Raw genomic sequence first — 18,529 nt, 5'->3', positions numbered from 1 at the left:
GACCCCATATCCCCCTATAAACCCCAATATAACCCCATAGATCCCCATAATGACCCCATATCCCCCTATATACCCCCATATCCCCCCATAGAGCCCCATAGGGACCCCATAACCCCATATAACCCCATAGGGACCCCATATCCCCCTATATACCCCATATCCCCCCATATCCCCCCATATAACCCCATATAACCCCATATAACCCCATATAACCCCATAGGGACCCCATATCCCCCCTATATCCCCCTATAAACCCCCATATAACCCCATATAACCCCATAGGGACCCCATATCCCCCTTATAAACCCCCAATATAACCCCATAGATCCCCATAATGACCCCATATCCCCCTATAAACCCCCATATAACCCCATAGATCCCCATAGGGACCCCATATCCCCCTATATACCCCATATCCCCCCATATCCCCCCATATAACCCCATATAACCCCATATAACCCCATATAACCCCATAGGGATCCCATATCCCCCCTATATCCCCCTATAAACCCCCATATAACCCCATATAACCCCATATAACCCCATAGGGACCCCATATCCCCCTATAAACCCCAATATAACCCCATAGATCCCCATAATGACCCCATATCCCCCTATAAACCCCCCATAGACCCCCATATCCCCCCATATAACCCCATATAACCCCATATCCCCCCATATAACACCCTTATAACCCCATATACCCCCCTATAACCCCATATATCCCCTATATCCCCTTATAACCCCCTATATCCCCCCATATCCCCCCATATCCCCCCATATAACCCCATAGAGCCCCATATAACCCCATATAACCCCATATAACCCCATAGAACCCCATAGAACCCCATATCCCCCCATAGAACCCCATATAACCCCATATAACCCCATATAACCCATATACCCCCATAGAACCCCCTATACCCACCTCTGCCACCTCCTCGGGGCTCTGCCCCCATCGCGTTAAACACGCTCCGGGCCGCCGGTAAATAAACGGACCGGAAATAACGTAACGTTTCTTCATCCGTTCCCGGAAATTCCGTCATTTCCGCTTCCGCCAACAACTTCCGCTCTAACGCCGTGTGAACCGGACCGGGCTGAACCAGAGTCACGCTGAGAAGGATCATAGAGACTATGGAGGACCGTAGGGATAGAGGGGCCGTAGGGACCATAGAGACTATAGGGGACCATAGAGACTATGGAGGACCATAGAGACTATGGAGGACCATAGAGATAGAGGGGTCATAGGGACCATAGAGACTATGGAGGACCATAGAGACTATGGAGGACCATAGAGACTATGGGGGCCATAGGGAGATATAGGGACCATAGAGACTATAGGGACCATAGAGACTATGGAGGACCATAGAGACTATGGAGGACCATAGGGATAGAGGGGCCATAGGGACCATAGAGACTATAGGGACCATAGAGACTATGGAGGACCATAGGGATAGAGGGGCCGTAGGGACCATAGAGACTATAGGGGACCATAGAGACTATGGAGGACCATAGAGACTATGGAGGACCATAGGGATAGAGGGGCCGTAGGGACCATAGAGACTATGGGGGACCATAGAGACTATGGAGGACCATAGAGACTATGGAGGACCATAGGGATAGAGGGGCCATAGGGACCATAGAGACTATAGGGACCATAGAGACTATGGGGGCCATAGAGACTATGGAGGACCATAGAGATAGAGGTCGCTATGGGTCTCTATGGGTCACTATGGGGCAGCTATGGGTCTCTATGGGTCGCTATGGGTCTCTGTGGGTCTCTATGGGGGAGCTATGGGTCTCTATGGGTCGCTATGGGTCTCTATGGGGCAGTTATGGGTCTCTATGTGTCACTATGGGTCTCTATGTGTCTCTATGGGTCTCTGTGGGTCCCTATGGGTCTCTATGGGTCGCTATGGGGCATTTATAGGTTTCTATGGGTCGCTATGGGTCTCTATGGGTCCCTATGTGTCTCTATGGGTCTCTATGGGGCATTTATAGGTTTCTATGGGTCGCTATGGGGCAGCTATGGGTCCCTATGGGTCTCTATGGGTCTCTATGGGTCTCTATGGGGCAGTTATATGTCTCTATGGGTCGCTATGGGGCAGTTATAGGTTTCTATGGGTCTCTATGGGTCGCTATGGGTCGCTATGGGTCTCTATGGGTTTCTATGGGTCTCTATGGGTCTCTATGGGTCTCTATGTGTCTCTATGGGTCTCTATGGGGCAGTTATGGGTCGCTATGGGGCAGCTATGGGTCTCTATGGGTCTCTATGGGGCAGCTATGGGTCTCTATGTGTCCCTATGGGTCTCTATGGGGCAGTTATGGGTCTCTATGGGTCCCTATGGGTCTCTATGGGTCTCTATGGGGCAGCTATGGGTCGCTATGGGTCGCTATGGGTCCCTATGGGTCCCTATGGGTCTCTATGTGTCCCTATGGGTCTCTATGGGTCGCTATGTGTCTCTATGGGTCTTTATGTGTCCCTATGTGTCTCTATGGGGCATTTATAGGTCTCTATGGGTCGCTATGGGTCGCTATGGGGCATTTATAGGTCTCTATGAGTTGCTATGGGTCTCTATGGGGCAGTTATGGTCTCTATGGGTCCCTATGGGTCTCTATGTGTCCCTATGGGTCTCTATGTGTCCCTATGGGTCTCTATGGGGCAGTTATGGGTCTCTATGGGTCCCTATGGGTCACTATGGGTCTCTATGGGGCATTTATAGGTCTCTATGGGTCTCTATGGGGCATTTATAGGTCTCTATGGGTCGCTATGGGTCTCTATGGGTCTCTATGGATCTCTATGGGTCTCTATGGGTCCCTATGGGTCTCTATGGGTCTCTATGGGTCGCTATGGGTCTCTATGGGTCTCTATGGGGCAGCTATGGGTCGCTATGGGTCTCTATGGGGCATTTATAGGTCTCTATGGGTCGCTATGTGTCTCTATGGGGCAGTTATGGGTCTCTATGGGTCTCTATGGGGCAGTTATGGGTCGCTATGGGTCTCTATGGGGCAGCTATGGGTCGCTATGGGTCGCTATGGGGCAGTTATGGGTCTCTATGGGTCCCTATGGGTCTCTATGGGTCTCTATGTGTCCCTATGGGTCTCTATGGGGCATTTATAGGTCTCTATGTGTCCCTATGGGTCTCTATGGGGCAGTTATGGGTCTCTATGGGTCCCTATGGGTCTCTATGGGTCGCTATGGGGCAGTTATGGGTCGCTATGGGTCTCTATGGGTCGCTATGGGTCTCTATGGGCCCCTATGTGTCTCTATGGGTCCCTATGGGTCTCTATGGGTCTCTATGGGGCAGCTATGGGTCGCTATGGGTCGCTATGGGGCAGTATCTCACTGGACATTGAAGTGCAGCAGCTGCATGGCCAGACTCTCACAAAATCCTTCCACCGCGAACTTGGAGGCGGAATAAACCTCGTTGAACAGCAGCCCTATGGGGGGACAGCCAGACCCATAAGTGGGACCCATAAGTGGGACCCCCATAACCCCATAACCCCATAACCCCCCATATAACCCCATAACCCCCCATATAACCCCATAACCCCCATGCCCCCCTGCCCCCATAACCCCCATAACCCCATAACCCCATAACCCCCCATATAACCCCATAACCCCCCTGCCCCCCTGCCCCCATAACCCCCATAACCCCATAACCCCATTCCAGCCCTATAACCCCATTCCAGCCCCATAACCCCATAACCCCTTTCCAGCCCCATAACCCCATAGCCCCTTTCCAGCCCCATAACCCCATTCCAGCCCCATAACCCCATAACTCCTTTCCAGCCCCATAACCCCATAACCCCATAACCTCCATAACCCCATTCCAGCCCCATAACCCCATAACCTCATAATCCCATAACCCCCATAACCCCATAACCCCCATAACCCCACAACCCCATAACCCCATAACCCCATTCCAGCCCCATAACCCCATAACCCCACAACCCCATAACCCCATAACCCCCCTGCCCCCTTTACCCCCTTCACCCCATAACCCCACAACCCCATAAGCCCACAACCCCATCATATAACCCCATAGATCCCCATAGGGACCCCATATCCCCCTATATACCCCCATATCCCCCTATATACCCCCATATCCTCCCATATAGCCTTATAACCCCCCATATAACCCCATATAACCCCATATCCCCCCTATATCCCCCTATAAACCCCCATATAACCCCATAGGGACCCCATATCCCCCCTATATCCCCTATAAACCCCCATATAACCCCATATAACCCCATAGGGACCCCATATCCCCCTATAAACCCCAATATAACCCCATAGATCCCCATAGGGACCCCATATCCCCCTGTATACCCCCATATCCCCCCATAGAGCCCCATATACCCCCCATATCCCCCCATATACCCCCCATAGCCCCTCACCGTGCCTCCCCATGACGCTGCTGATGACGACGATGTGCCCCCTCCTCTTCCCCATATCCCCCCATATAACCCCATATCCCCCCTATATCCCCCTATAAACCCCCATATAACCCCATAGGGACCCCATATCCCCCTATATACCCCCATATCCCCCCATAGAGCCCCATATAACCCCATAGGGACCCCATATCCCCCTATATACCCCCATATCCCCCCATAGAGCCCCATATAACCCCATAGGGACCCCATATCCCCCTATATACCCCCATATCCCCCCATAGAGCCCCATATAACCCCATATAACCGCATAGGGACCCCTTATCCCCCTATATACCCCCATAGAGCCCTATAGAGACCCCATATAACCCCATATCCCCCCTATATCCCCCTATAAACCCCCATATAACCCCATAGATCCCCATAGGGACCCCAATAACCCCCCCATATAACCCCATAGGGACCCCATATCCCCCCTACATCCCCCTATAAACCCCCATATAACCCCATAGGGACCCCATATCCCCCCTATATCCCCCTATATACCCCCGTATCCCCCCATAGAGCCCCATAGTGACCCCATATCCCCCTATATACCCCCATATCCCCCCATAGAGCCCCACATACCCCCTATATCCCCCTATAAACTCCCATATAACCCCATATAACCCCATATAACCCCGTAACCCCCCCATATAACCCCATAGGGACCCCATATCCCCCTATATACCCCCATATCCCCCCATATAACCCCATATAACCCCATAGATCCCCATAGGGACCCCCATATCCCCCCATAGAGCCCCATAATCCCCCCATATAACCCCATAGGGACCCCATATCCCCCTATATACCCCCATATCCCCCTATATACCCCCATATCCCCCCATAGAGCCCCATAGGGACCCCATATAACCCCATAGGGATCCCATAACCCCCCCATATAACCCCATAGGGACCCCATAACCCCCCCATATAAACCCATAGGGACCCCATATCCCCCCTATATCCCCCTATAAACCCCCATATAACCCCATATAACCCCATAGGGACCCCATATCCCCCCTATATCCCCCTATAAACCCCCATATAACCCCATATAACCCCATAGGGACCCCATATCCCCCCTATATCCCCCTATAAACCCCCATATAACCCCATAGGGACCCCATATCCCCCCTATATCCCCCTATAAACCCCCATATAACCCCATAGGGACCCCATATCCCCCCTATATACCCCCATATCCCCCCATAGAGCCCCCTATAAACCCCCATATAACCCCATAGGGACCCCATATCCCCCTATAAACCCCCATATAATCCCATAGGGACCCCATATCCCCCTATAAATCCCCATATAACCCCATAGGGACCCCATAACCCCCCCATATAACCCCATAGGGACCCCATATCCCCCTATATACCCCCATATCCCCCCATAGAGCCCCATATACCCCCCATAGCCCCTCACCGTGCCTCCCCATGACGCTGCTGATGACGACGATGTGCCCCCTCCTCTTCCTCATATCCCCCCATATAACCCCATATAACCCCATATCCCCCCTATATCCCCCTATAAACCCCCATATAACCCCATAGGGACCCCATATCCCCCCATATCCCCCCATATAACCCCATAGGGACCCCATAACCCCCCCATATAACCCCATAGGGACCCCATATGCCCCTATATACCCCCATATCCCCCTATATACCCCCATATCCCCCCATATAACCCCATATAACCCCATAGATCCCCATAGGGACCCCCATATCCCCCCATAGAGCCCCATAATCTCCCCATATAACCCCATAGGGACCCCATATCCCCCTATATACCCCCATATCCCCCTATATACCCTCATATCCCCCCATAGAGCCCCATATAACCCCATATCCCCCCTATATCCCCCTATAAACCCCCATATAACCCCATAGATCCCCATAGATCCCCATATACCCCCCATAGCCCCTCACCGTGCCTCCCCATGACGCTGCTGATGACGACGATGTGCCCCCTCCTCTTCCTCTTCATGTGGGGGCAGGACGGCCCTGACGGCCCTGACCACCCCCAGCACGTTGGTGTCCAGCACCCGCTGCAGCTCCGCCTCCCCCAGCCCCTCCAGGGGACCCACGGCGCCCACCCCCGCGTTGTTCACTGCCATAGGGAGACATTGGGACCCATAGACCCCATTGAGACCCATTGGGGGCCATTGGGGGTCAATGAGACCCATAGGGAGCCATTGAGACCCATAGACCCCATTGAGACCCATAGGGACCCATAGAGAGACATTGGGACCCATAGGGAGATATTGGGACCCATAGACCCCATTGAGACCCATAGGGACACATAGGGACCCATAGGGAGCCATAGGGGCACATAGACCCCATTGAGACCCATAGACCCCATTGAGACCCATAGACCCCATTGAGACCCATAGGGAGCTATTGGGGGCCATAGACCCCATTGAGACCCATAGGGAGCCATTGAGACCCATAGGGAGCCATAGGGAGACATTGAGACCCATAGGGAGCCATAGGGACCCATAGACCCCATTGAGACCCATAGGGAGCCATAGGGACCCATAGACCCCATTGAGACCCATAGGGAGCCATTGAGACCCATAGGGACACATAGGGAGACATTGAGACCCATAGACCCCATTGAGACCCATAGACCCCATTGAGACCCATAGGGAGCCATAGGGAGCCATAGACCCCATTGAGACCCATAGGGAGCCATTGAGACCCATAGACCCCATTGAGACCCATAGGGAGCCATGGAGACCCATAGACCCCATTGAGACCCATTGAAACCCATAGAGAGACACTGGGACCCATAGGGAGCCATAGGGACCCATAGACCCCATTGAGACCCATAGGGATCCATTGGGACCCATAGACCCCATTGAGACCCATAGGGAACCATTGAGACCCATAGACCCCATTGAGACCCATAGGGAGCCATTGAGACCCATAGACCCCATTGAGATCCATAGGGAGCCATGGAGACCCATAGACCCCACTGAGACCCATTGGGAGCCATTGGAGGCCATTGGGGGTCAATGAGACCCATAGGGAGCCATTGAGACCCATAGGGAGCCATAGGGACCCATTGAGTCCCATAGACCCCATTGAGACCCATTGAGACCCATTGAGACCCATAGACCCCATTGAGACCCATTGAGACCCATAGGGAGCCATTGAGACCCATAGACCCCATTGAGACCCATAGGGAGCCATTGGGACCCATAGACCCCATTGAGACCCATTGAGACCCATAGAGAGACATTGGGACCCATAGACCCCATTGAGACCCATTGAAACCCATAGAGAGACACTGGGACCCATAGGGAGCCATAGGGACCCATAGACCCCATTGAGACCCATAGGGAGCCGTAGACCCCATTGAGACCCATAGGGAGCCATAGGAAGCCATTGAGACCCATAGACCCCATTGAGACCCATTGAGACCCATAAGGAGCCATAGGGACCCATAGACCCCATTGAGAACTATAGACCCCATTGAGACCCATAGGGAGCCATTGGGACCCATAGGGAGACATTGAAACCCATAGACCCCATTAGGACCCATTAGGACCCATAAAGAGCCATAGGGACCCATAGACCCCATTGAGACCCATAGACCCCATCCCCCAATGGCCCCCATTGACCCCCACCCCCATCCTCACCCCCCACCCCCATCTCCCCCCCCCATAGACCCCCATATCCCCCCCCATTGCCCCCCATATCCCCCCCCATAGACCCCCCATATCCCCCCCCATAGACCCCCATATGCCCCCCCCATAGACCCCCATATCCCCCCCCATTGCCCCCCATATCCCCCCCCCATAGACCCCCATATCCCCCCCCATAGACCCCCATATCCCCCCCATAGACCCCCAATGACCCCCCATCCCCCCCATTTACCCCCATACCCTCCCTATCCCCCCTATATTCCCCCCCCATTCCCCCCATTGACCCCCATATCCCCCCTTTCCCCCCCATATTCCCCCTATCCCCCCCCATAGACCCCAATGGCCCCCAATGACCCCCCCTCACCCCATCCCCTCCCCCCATAGACCCCCATATCTCCCCCCCATAGACCCCCATATCCCCCCCCATAGACCCCCATAGACCCCCAATGACCCCCCTATCCCCCCCCATAGACCCCCAATGACCCCCCATCCCCCCCATAGACCCCCATAGACCCCCATATCCCCCCCCATAGACCCCCAATGACCCCCCATCCCCCCCATAGACCCTCATTGACCCCCCATACCCCCCCTATCCCCCCCCATTGACCCCCATATCCCCCCTTTCCCCCCCATATTCCCCCTATCCCCCCCCATAGACCCCAATGGCCCCCAATGACCCCCCCTCACCCCATCCCCTCCCCCCATAGACCCCCATATCCCCCCTATCCCCCCTATTGCCCCCCCATAGACCCCATATCCCCCCCCATTGCCCCCCATATCCCCCCCATTGACCCCCATATCCCCCCCCTATCCCCCCTATTGCCCCCCCATAGACCCCCATATCCCCCCCATAGACCCCCATATCCCCCCCTATCCCCCCATATCCCCCCCATAGACCCCCATATCCCCGCCTATCCCCCCATATCCCCCCCCTAGACCCCCATATCCCCCCCTATCCCCCCATATCCCCCCCCTATCCCCCCATATCCCCCCCCATAGACCCCCATATCCCCCCCTATCCCCCCCTATCCCCCCCCATTGCCCCCCATATCCCCCCCATAGACCCCCATATCCCCCCCATAGACCCCCATATCCCCCCCCATTGCCCCCCATATCCCCCCCTATCCCCCCATATCCCCCCCATATCCCCCCCATAGACCCCCATATCCCCCCCATAGACCCCCATATCCCCCCCCATAGACCCGCAATGACCCCCCATCCCCCCCATAGACCCTCATTGACCCCCCATACCCCCCCTATCCCCCCCCATTGACCCCCATATCCCCCCTTTCCCCCCCATGTTCCCCCTATCCCCCCCCATAGACCCCCATCGCCCCCCCATAGACCCCCATATCCCCCCCCATAGACCCCCAATGACCCCCTATCCCCCCATAGACCCCCATTGACCCCCTATGCCCCCCATATCCCCCCCCATAGACCCCCATAGACCCCCAATGACCCCCCTATCCACCCCATAGACCTCCGATGACCCCCCATCCCCCCCATAGACCCCCAATGACCCCCCTATCCCCCCATAGACCCCTATTGCCCCCCCATAGACCCCCATATCCCCCCCTATCCCCCCTATTGCCCCCCCATAGACCCCCATATCTCCCCCTATCCCCCCTATTGCCCCCCCCTATCCCCCCTATTGCCCCCCCATAGACCCCCATATCCCCCCCTATCCCCCCATATCCCCCCCATTGACCCCCATATCCCCCCCATAGACCCCCATATCCCCCCCTATCCCCCCATATCCCCCCCATAGACCCCCAATGACCCCCCTATCCCCCCATATCCCCCCCATTGCCCCCCATATCCCCCCCCATTGCCCCCCATATCCCCCCATTACCCAGCACATCGATGCTGTCCCCATGTATCTCCATACACCCCCATTACCCCCATCCCCCCCAATGACCCCCCTATCCCCCCCCATAGACCCCCAATGACCCCCCATACCCACCCTATCCCCCCCATAGACCCCCATATCCCCCCCTATCCCCCCTATTGCCCCCCCATAGACCCCCATATCCCCCCCCATAGACCCCCATATCCCCCCCTATCCCCCCTATTGCCCCCCCCATAGACCCCCATATCCCCCCCTATCCCCCCTATTGCCCCCCCATAGACCCCCATATCCCCCCCTATCCCCCCTATTGCCCCCCCATAGACCCCCATATCCCCCCCCATAGACCCCCATATCCCCCCTATCCCCCCTATTGCCCCCCCCATAGACCCCCATATCCCCCCCTATCCCCCCTATTGCCCCCCCATAGACCCCCATATCCCCCCCATAGACCCCCATATCCCCCCCTATCCCCCCATATCCCCCCCATAGACCCCCATATCCCCCCCTATCCCCCCTATTGCCCCCCCCATAGACCCCCATATCCCCCCCTATCCCCCCTATTGCCCCCCCATAGACCCCCATATCCCCCCCTATTCCCCCTATTGCCCCCCCATAGACCCCCATATCCCCCCCCCATAGACCCCCATATACCCCCCTTGACCCCTATATTCCCCCCCCCATAGACCCCCATATCCCCCCCTATTCCCCCTATTGCCCCCCCATAGACCCCCATATCCCCCCCCATAGACCCCCATATCCCCCCCTATCCCCCCATATCCCCCCCATTGCCCCCCATATCCCCCCCCATTGCCCCCCATATCCCCCCCATAGACCCCCATATCCCCCCCATAGACCCCCATATCCCCCCCCAGAGACCCCCATATCCCCCCCATAGACCCCCATATCCCCCCCTATCCCCCCTATTGCCCCCCCATAGACCCCCATATCCCCCCCTATTCCCCCTATTGCCCCCCATAGACCCCCATATCCCCCCCATAGACCCCCATATCCCCCCCCCCATTGCCCCCCATATCCCCCCCCATAGACCCCCATATCCCCCCCCATAGACCCCCATATCCCCCCCATAGACCCCCATATCCCCCCCCATAGACCCCCATATGCCCCCCCATAGACACCCATATCCCCCCCCATTGCCCCCCATATCCCCCCATTACCCAGCACATCGATGCTGTCCCCATGTATCTCCATACACTCCCTGACCGACGCGTCGCTGTTCACATCCATCCTCTCCACCTTCAAGGTCCGACCCATGGCCGGACCCACAGCCGCCTCCAGAGCCCCACTGCGACCGGGGTCACGCATGGTGGCGATCACTGACCATAGAGAATAGGGGGAATGGGGGGATAGAGGGGCCATAGGGACCATAGAGACTATGGGGACTATAGGGACCATAGAGACTATGGGGACTATGGGGATAGAGGGGCCATAGTGACCATAGAGACTATGGGGATAGAGGGGCCATAGGGACCATAGAGACTATGGGGACTATAGGGACCATAGAGACTATGGGGACTATGGGGATAGAGGGGCCATAGGGACCATAGAGACTATAGAGACTATGGGGACCATAGAGACTATGGGGACTGGGGAGATAGAGGGGCCATAGGGACCATAGAGACTATAGGGACCATAGAGACTATGGGGACTGGGGGGATAGAGGGGCCATAGGGACCATAGAGACTATGGGGACCGGGGGGATAGAGGGGCCATAGTGACCATAGAGACTATGGGGACTATAGGGACCATAGAGACTATGGGGACCATAGAGACTATGGGGACAAGAGGGGCCAGAGAGGCCATAGAGGGCATAGGGACCATAGAGACTATGGGGACTGGGGGGATAGAGGGGACACAGGGACCATAGAGACTATGGGAACCATAGAGACTATGGGGACTGGGGGGATAGAGGGGCCATAGGGACCATAGAGACTATAGAGACTATGGGGACCATAGAGACTATGGGGACTGGGGGGATAGAGGGGCCATAGTGACCATAGAGACTATAGGGACAAGAGGGGTCAGAGAGGCCATAGAGGGGCTATAAGGACCATAGAGACTATTGGGACTGGGGGGATAGAGGGGCCATAGGGACCATAGAGACTATAGGGACCATAGAGACTATGGGGGACCATAGAGACTATGGAGGACCATAGAGATAGAGGGGCCATAGGGACCATAGAGAGACATTGAGACCCATAGGGAGCCATAGGGACACACAGAGACCCATAGGGACCCGTAGGGACCCATAGAGACCCATAAGGACCCATAGACCCCATGGAGACCCATAGGGAGACATAGGGACACATAGGGAGCCATAGGGAGCCATTGAGACTATAGGGACCATAGAGACTATGGGGACCAGGGGGATAGAGGGGCCATAGGGACCATAGAGACTATAGGGACCATAGGGACTATAGGGACCATAGAGACTATGGGGACAAGAGGGTCCAGAGAGGCCATAGAGGGGCCATAGGGACCATAGAGACTATGGGGACCGGGGGGATAGAGGGGACATGGGGACCATAGAGACTATAGGGACCATAGAGACTATGGGGACTGGGGGGATAGAGGGGACACGGGGACCATAGAGACTACAGGGGCCAGAGTGTCTCCCATTGGGGGTCTATGGGGGTCTCCCATTGGGGTCTCCTATTGGGGTCCTATAGGGTTCCTATAAGGTTCCTATAGGGGTCTCCCATTGGGATTTCCCATTGGGGTCCTACTGGGGTCCTATAGGAGATCCTATAGGGTTCCTATAGGGGTCGCTATGGGGTCCTATTGGGGTCTCCCATTGGGGTCCTATTGGGGTCTCCCATTGGGGTCCTATTGGGGTCCTATAGGTTTCCTATAGGGGTCGCTATGGGGTCCTATAGGTTTCCTATAGGGGTCGCTATGGGGTCCTATAGGGGTCCCATTGGGGTCTCCCATTGGGGTTTCCCATTGGGGTCCTATAGGGTTCCTATAGGGGTCGCTATGGGGTCCTATTGGGGTCCCCCATTGGGGTCCTATAGGGTTCCTGTAAGGTTCCTATAAGGGTCCTATAGGGTTCCTATAAGGTTCCTATTGGGGTCCTATAGGGTTCCTATAGGGTTCCTATAGGGGTCGCTATGGGGTCCTATTGGGGTCCCCCATTGGGGTCCTATAGGGTTCCTGTAAGGTTCCTATAAGGGTCCTATAGGGTTCCTATAAGGTTCCTATTGGGGTCCTATAGGGTTCCTATAGGGTTCCTATAGGGGTCGCTATGGGGTCCTATTGGGGTCTCCCATTAGGGTCTCCCATTGGGGTCCTCTATGGGTCTCCCATTGGGGTCCTATAGGGTTCCTATAGGGTTCCTATAGGGGTCCTATAAGGTTCCTATAGGGGTCTCCCATTGGGGTCTCCCATTGGGGTCTACTATTGGGGTTTCCCATTGGGGTCCTATAGGGTTCCTATAGGGTTCCTATAGGGGTCCCATTGGGGTCCTATTGGGGTCCTATGGCTTCCTCTATGGGTTTTCTATTGGGGTCCTATTGGGGTCTCCCATTGGGGTCTCCCATTGGGGTCCTCTATGGGTCTCCCATTGGGGTCTCCCATTGGGGTCTCCCATTGGGGTCCTATAGGGTTCCTATAAAGGTTCCTATAGGGGATCCTATAGGGTTCCATATATCCCATATATACATACATATCCCATATATATACCCATATATCTGCCCTGTGGGTCCCGTGCCAGCCGTGCCGCCATGGCCAGCCCGATACCGGACGAGGTCCCGGTGATCAGAACCGTGCGCTGCTTCGGGGCCTCCGCCATCACCGCTATGGGGCAGCAATGGGGTCGGTTATGGGGTCAGTTATGGGGTTATGGGGTCGGTTATGGGGTTATGGGGTTGGTTATGGGGTTATGGGGTTATGGGGTCGGTTATGGGGTCGGTTATGGGGTTGGTTATGGGGTTACAGGGTTATGGGGTCGGTTATGGGGTTGGTTATGGGGTTATGGGGTTATGGGTTTATGGGGTCGGTTATGGGGTCAGTTATGGGGTCGGTAATGGGGTTATGGGGTTATGGGGTCGGTTATGGGGTTATGGGGTCAGTTATGGGGTTACAGGGTTATGGGGTCGGTTATGGGGTCGGTTATGGGGTCGGTTATGGGGTTATGGGGACGGTTATGGGGTTATGGGGTCGGCTATGGGGTCAGTTATGGGGTCGGTTATGGGGTTATGGGGTCGGTTATGGGGTCGGTTATGGGGTTATGGGGTCGGTTATGGGGTCGGTTATGGGGTTATGGGGTTATGGGGTCGGTTATGGGGTCGGTTATGGGGTTGGTTATGGGGTTGGTTATGGGGTCGGTTATGGGGTCAGTTATGGGGTCAGTTATGGGGTCGGTTATGGGGTTATGGGGTCAAGGGGGTGGTTATGAGGTCAGTTATGGGGTTACGGGGTTATGGGGTCAGTTATGGGGCTGGTTATGAGGTCAGTTAGGGGGTAATGGGGTTATGGGGTCGGTTATGGGGTCGGTTATGGGGTCAGTTATGGGGTTAAGGGGTTAGGGGGTCTGTTATTGGGTTATGGGGTTGGTTATGGGGTTATGGGGTCGGTTATGGGGTCGGTTATGGGGTTGGTTGTGGGGTCGGTTATGGGGTCGGTTATGGGGTCGGTTATGGGGTTATGGGGTCGGTTATGGGGTTATGGGGTTATGGGGTCGGTTATGGGGTTATGGGGTCGGTTATGGGGTCGGTTATGGGGTCGGTTATGGGGTTACGGGGTCGGTTATGGGGTTATGGGGTCGGTTATGGGGTCGGTTATGGGGTTATGGGGTCAGTTATGGGGTCGGTTATGGGGTCGGTTATGGGGTTACGGGGTCGGTTATGGGGTTATGGGGTCGGTTATGGGGTCGGTTATGGGGTTATGGGGACGGTTATGGGGTCGGTTATGGGGTCGGTTATGGGGTTATGGGGTCGGTTATGGGGTCAGTTATGGGGTTGGTTATGGGGTTGGTTATGGGGTCGGTTATGGGGTCAGTTATGGGGTCAGTTATGGGGTTATGGGGTCAGTTATGGGGTTGGTTATGGGGTGATGGGGTCGGTTATGGGGTTGGTTATGGGGTTACTGGGTTATGGGGTCAGTTATGGGGTTATGGGGTCGGTTATGGGGTTATGGGGTCGGTTATGGGGTCAGTTATGGGGTTATGGGGTCGGTTATGGGGTTATGGGGTCGGTTATGGGGTCAGTTATGGGGTTGGTTATGGGGTCAGTTATGGGGTTACAGGGTTAGGGGTTTTGTTATGGAGTGATGGGGTTGGTTAGGGGGTCTGTTATGGGGTCATGGGGTCAGTTATGGGGTCGGTTATGGGGTTACAGGGTTATGGGGTCGGTTATGAGGTTACTGGGTTATGGGGTCAGTTATGGGGTTATGGGGTCAATGGGGTGGTTATGAGGTCAGTTATGGGGTCAGTTATGGGGCAGCTATGGGGCAGCTATAGGGCAGCTATGGGGCAGCTATAGGGTCTCTATGGGGTCTCTATGGGGCAGCTATAGGGCAGCTATAGGGCAGCTATGGGGTCTCTATGGGGCAGCTATGGGGTCTCTATGGGGTCTCTATGGGGTCTCTATAGGGCAGCTATGGGGCAGCTACGGGGTCTCTATGGGGTCTCTATGGGGCAGCTATGGGGTCTCTATGGGGCAGCTATGGGGTATCTATAGGGTCTCTATAGGGCAGCTATGGGGTCTCTATGGGGTCTCTATAGGGTCTCTATGGGGTCTCTATGGGGTCTCTATAGGGCAGCTATGGGGCAGCTACGGGGTCTCTATGGGGTCTCTATGGGGAAGCTATGGGGTCTCTATGGGGCAGCTATGGGGTCTCTATAGGGTCTCTATGGGGCAGCTATGAGGTCTCTATGGGGTCTCTATGGGGCAGCTAAGGGGTCTCTATAGGGTCTCTATAGGGCAGCTATGGGGCAGCTATGGGGTCTCTATAGGGCAGCTATGGGGCAGCTACGGGGTCTCTATAGGGTCTCTATAGGGCAGCTATGGGGTCTCTATAGGGCAGCTATGGGGCAGCTACGGGGTCTCTATAGGGTCTCTATGGGGCAGCTATGGGGTCTCTATGGGGTCTCTATGGGGTCTCTATGGGGCAGCTATGGGGTCTCTATGGGGTCTCTATGGGGTCTCTATGGGGTCTCTATGGGGTCTCTATGGGGCTCAATACCGGCTTCACTTGTGGGTCCCGGTTCGGAGCCGCTTATGGGGATCAACGACCCTCGTGGGTCAGATTAACTTCTCCGCCCCTCTGATTGGCTGCCCCACAGCGGCACCGCCACGCTGATTGGTTGCCCCATGGACTCATCCTGCCTTCTGATTGGCTGCCCTATAAATAAGGGGTCGCATATATAACGAGCCCGAGAGATTCCGAAGCGATACGGAAAGACCCGAAGTCCTTCCGATCTTACCCGAACCCCGCAGAGCCGTTCCGATTGGCTCCGAACTGTTCCGATCCCACCCGAACCCCGCAGAGCCGTTCCGATTGGCTCCGAACTGTTCCGATCCCACCCGAACCCCGCAGAGCCGTTCCGATTGGCTCCGAACCCTTCCGATCCCTCCCGAACCTCTCCGATTGGCTCCGAACCGTTCCGATCCCTTCCGAACCTCTCCGATTGGCTCCGAACCCTTCCGATCCCTCCCGAACCTCTCCGATTGGCTCCGAACCCTTCCGATCCCACCCGAACCCCTCCGATTGGCTCCGAACCCTTCCGATCCCTCCCGAACCTCTCCGATTGGCTCCGAACCCTTCCGATCCCACCCGAACCCCTCCGATTGGCTCCGAACCCTTCCGATCCCTCCCGAACCTCTCCGATTGGCTCCGAACCCTTCCGATCCCACCCGAACCCCTCCGATTGGCTCCGAACCCCTCCGAACCCTTCCGATCTCACCCGAACCCCTTCCGAACTGTTCCGAACCGTTCCGAACCCCTCCGATCGGCTCCGAACCCTTCCGATCCCTCCCGAACCCGTCCGATCGGCTCCGATTCCACCCGAACCCCTCCCGAACCTCTCCGATTGGCTCCGAACCCCTCCGAACCCTTCCGAGTTCATCCGAACCCCTTCCGAACCGTTCCGAATCCACCCGAACCCCTCCGAAACATTCCGAACCCTTCCGAACCCCCTCCCGAACGGCTCCGAACCCTTCCGACCCCATCCGAATCCCCAACGAACCCTTCCGAATCCACCTGAACCCATTCGAACCCTTCCGATCTCACCCGAACGCCTTCCGAACCAATACCGAGCCCCTCCGAACCCTTCCGATTCCTCCCGAGCCGTTCCGAACCCTTCCGAATCCCCTCCGAACCCCACAGCTCTGCAGTACCCCATAGCCCACCCCATAGATCCCCCATAGCCCCCACTACAGCCCTTATATCCCACCCTATAGCCCCCCCCATAGCCCTATAGCACACCCCATAGCCCTATAGCACACCCCATAGCCCCACTGTAGCCCTCCCATAGATCCCCCGTAGCCAGCCCCATAGCACACCCCATAGATCCCTCATAGCCATAGATCCCCCCTTATCAGTCCCCATAGATCCCCCCATAGCAGACCCCATAGATCCCCCATAGCCAGCCCCATAGTAGACCCCATAGATCCCCATAGCCCACCCCATAGCCCACCCCATAGATCCTCATAGCCCACCCCATATCAGACCCCATAGATCCCCCATAGCCAGCCCCATAGCCCACCCCATAGATCCCCATAGCCCACCCCATAGATCCCCCATAGACAGCCCCATAGCCCACCCCATAGACCCCCATAGCCCACCCCATAGATCCCCCATAGCCATCCCCATAGCCCACCCCATAGATCCCCATAGCCCACCCTATAGCAAACCCCATAGACCCCCCCCATAGCCAGCCCCATAGCCCCCCCTAAAACCGCCCATAGCCCCGCCCCTTCTTCTTCACCACCCAATCAGCTCCTCCCATACCGCCTTAGCCCCGCCCCTTCCTATCACACCGCCCAATCAGCACATTCCCCATTACCCCGCCCCTTCTATTACACCGCCCAATCAGCACCACCATATTTAGCCCCGCCCATCCCCTTAGCCCCGCCTCTTTCTCTGCAGCATCCAATCAGCTCCCCCTCCCATAGCCCCGCCCCTTCATCTGCACCACCCAATCAGCACCGCCCCTACCTTAGCCCCGCCCCCATCTTTCCAACAGCCAATCAGCACCGCCCCGCTTAGCCACGCCCCAGCATTATTTGCATTGCCCCGCCCCCTTCTCTGTAGCCAATCAGCACCGCCCCCTCCCTTAGCCCCGCCCCCGCCTATAGCCCCGCCCCTTCCTCTGCAGCCACTCAATCAGCCCCGCCCCCTCCCTTAGCCCCGCCCCCTCCCATAGCCCCGCCCCTTTATCTGCAGCCACCCAATCAGCACCGCCCTCTCCCATAGCCCCGCCCCTTCCTCCGCCCCGCCCAATCAGCGCCTCCCTCTCACAATAAGCCCCGCCCCCTCCCATAGCCCCGCCTCTTCCTCTGCAGCGCCCAATCAGCACCTCCACCTCCCAATAAGCCCCGCCCCCTCGCATAGCCCCGCCC

The 18,529-nt window shown here is 56.4% G+C and overlaps 1 protein-coding gene across 1 annotated transcript; it reads right to left on the bottom strand.

Annotated features, from left to right (window-relative positions):
* Positions 1-928: 928 nt before the first annotated feature.
* On the bottom strand, positions 929-16,968 carry LOC146751222 (retinol dehydrogenase 8-like; the record flags this gene model as incomplete). The annotated part of the gene is given in 8 exon segments (XM_085535211.1): positions 929-1,113; positions 3,348-3,441; positions 6,381-6,444; positions 6,446-6,561; positions 11,126-11,284; positions 13,650-13,763; positions 16,152-16,310; positions 16,900-16,968. Coding segments are annotated over 6 exon segments (727 nt in total), but the record flags the coding sequence as incomplete, so codon positions are not given.
* Between the last annotated feature and the right edge of the window lie 1,561 nt (positions 16,969-18,529).

Source organism: Coturnix japonica, unplaced genomic scaffold, assembly GCF_054131305.1.
Source record: "Coturnix japonica strain WE unplaced genomic scaffold, WE-NBRP24 Scf111, whole genome shotgun sequence".
Taxonomy (NCBI): domain Eukaryota; kingdom Metazoa; phylum Chordata; class Aves; order Galliformes; family Phasianidae; genus Coturnix; species Coturnix japonica.
Note: the sequence above shows the minus strand (reverse complement) of the source record. Positions and strands in the feature narration are given on the sequence as shown.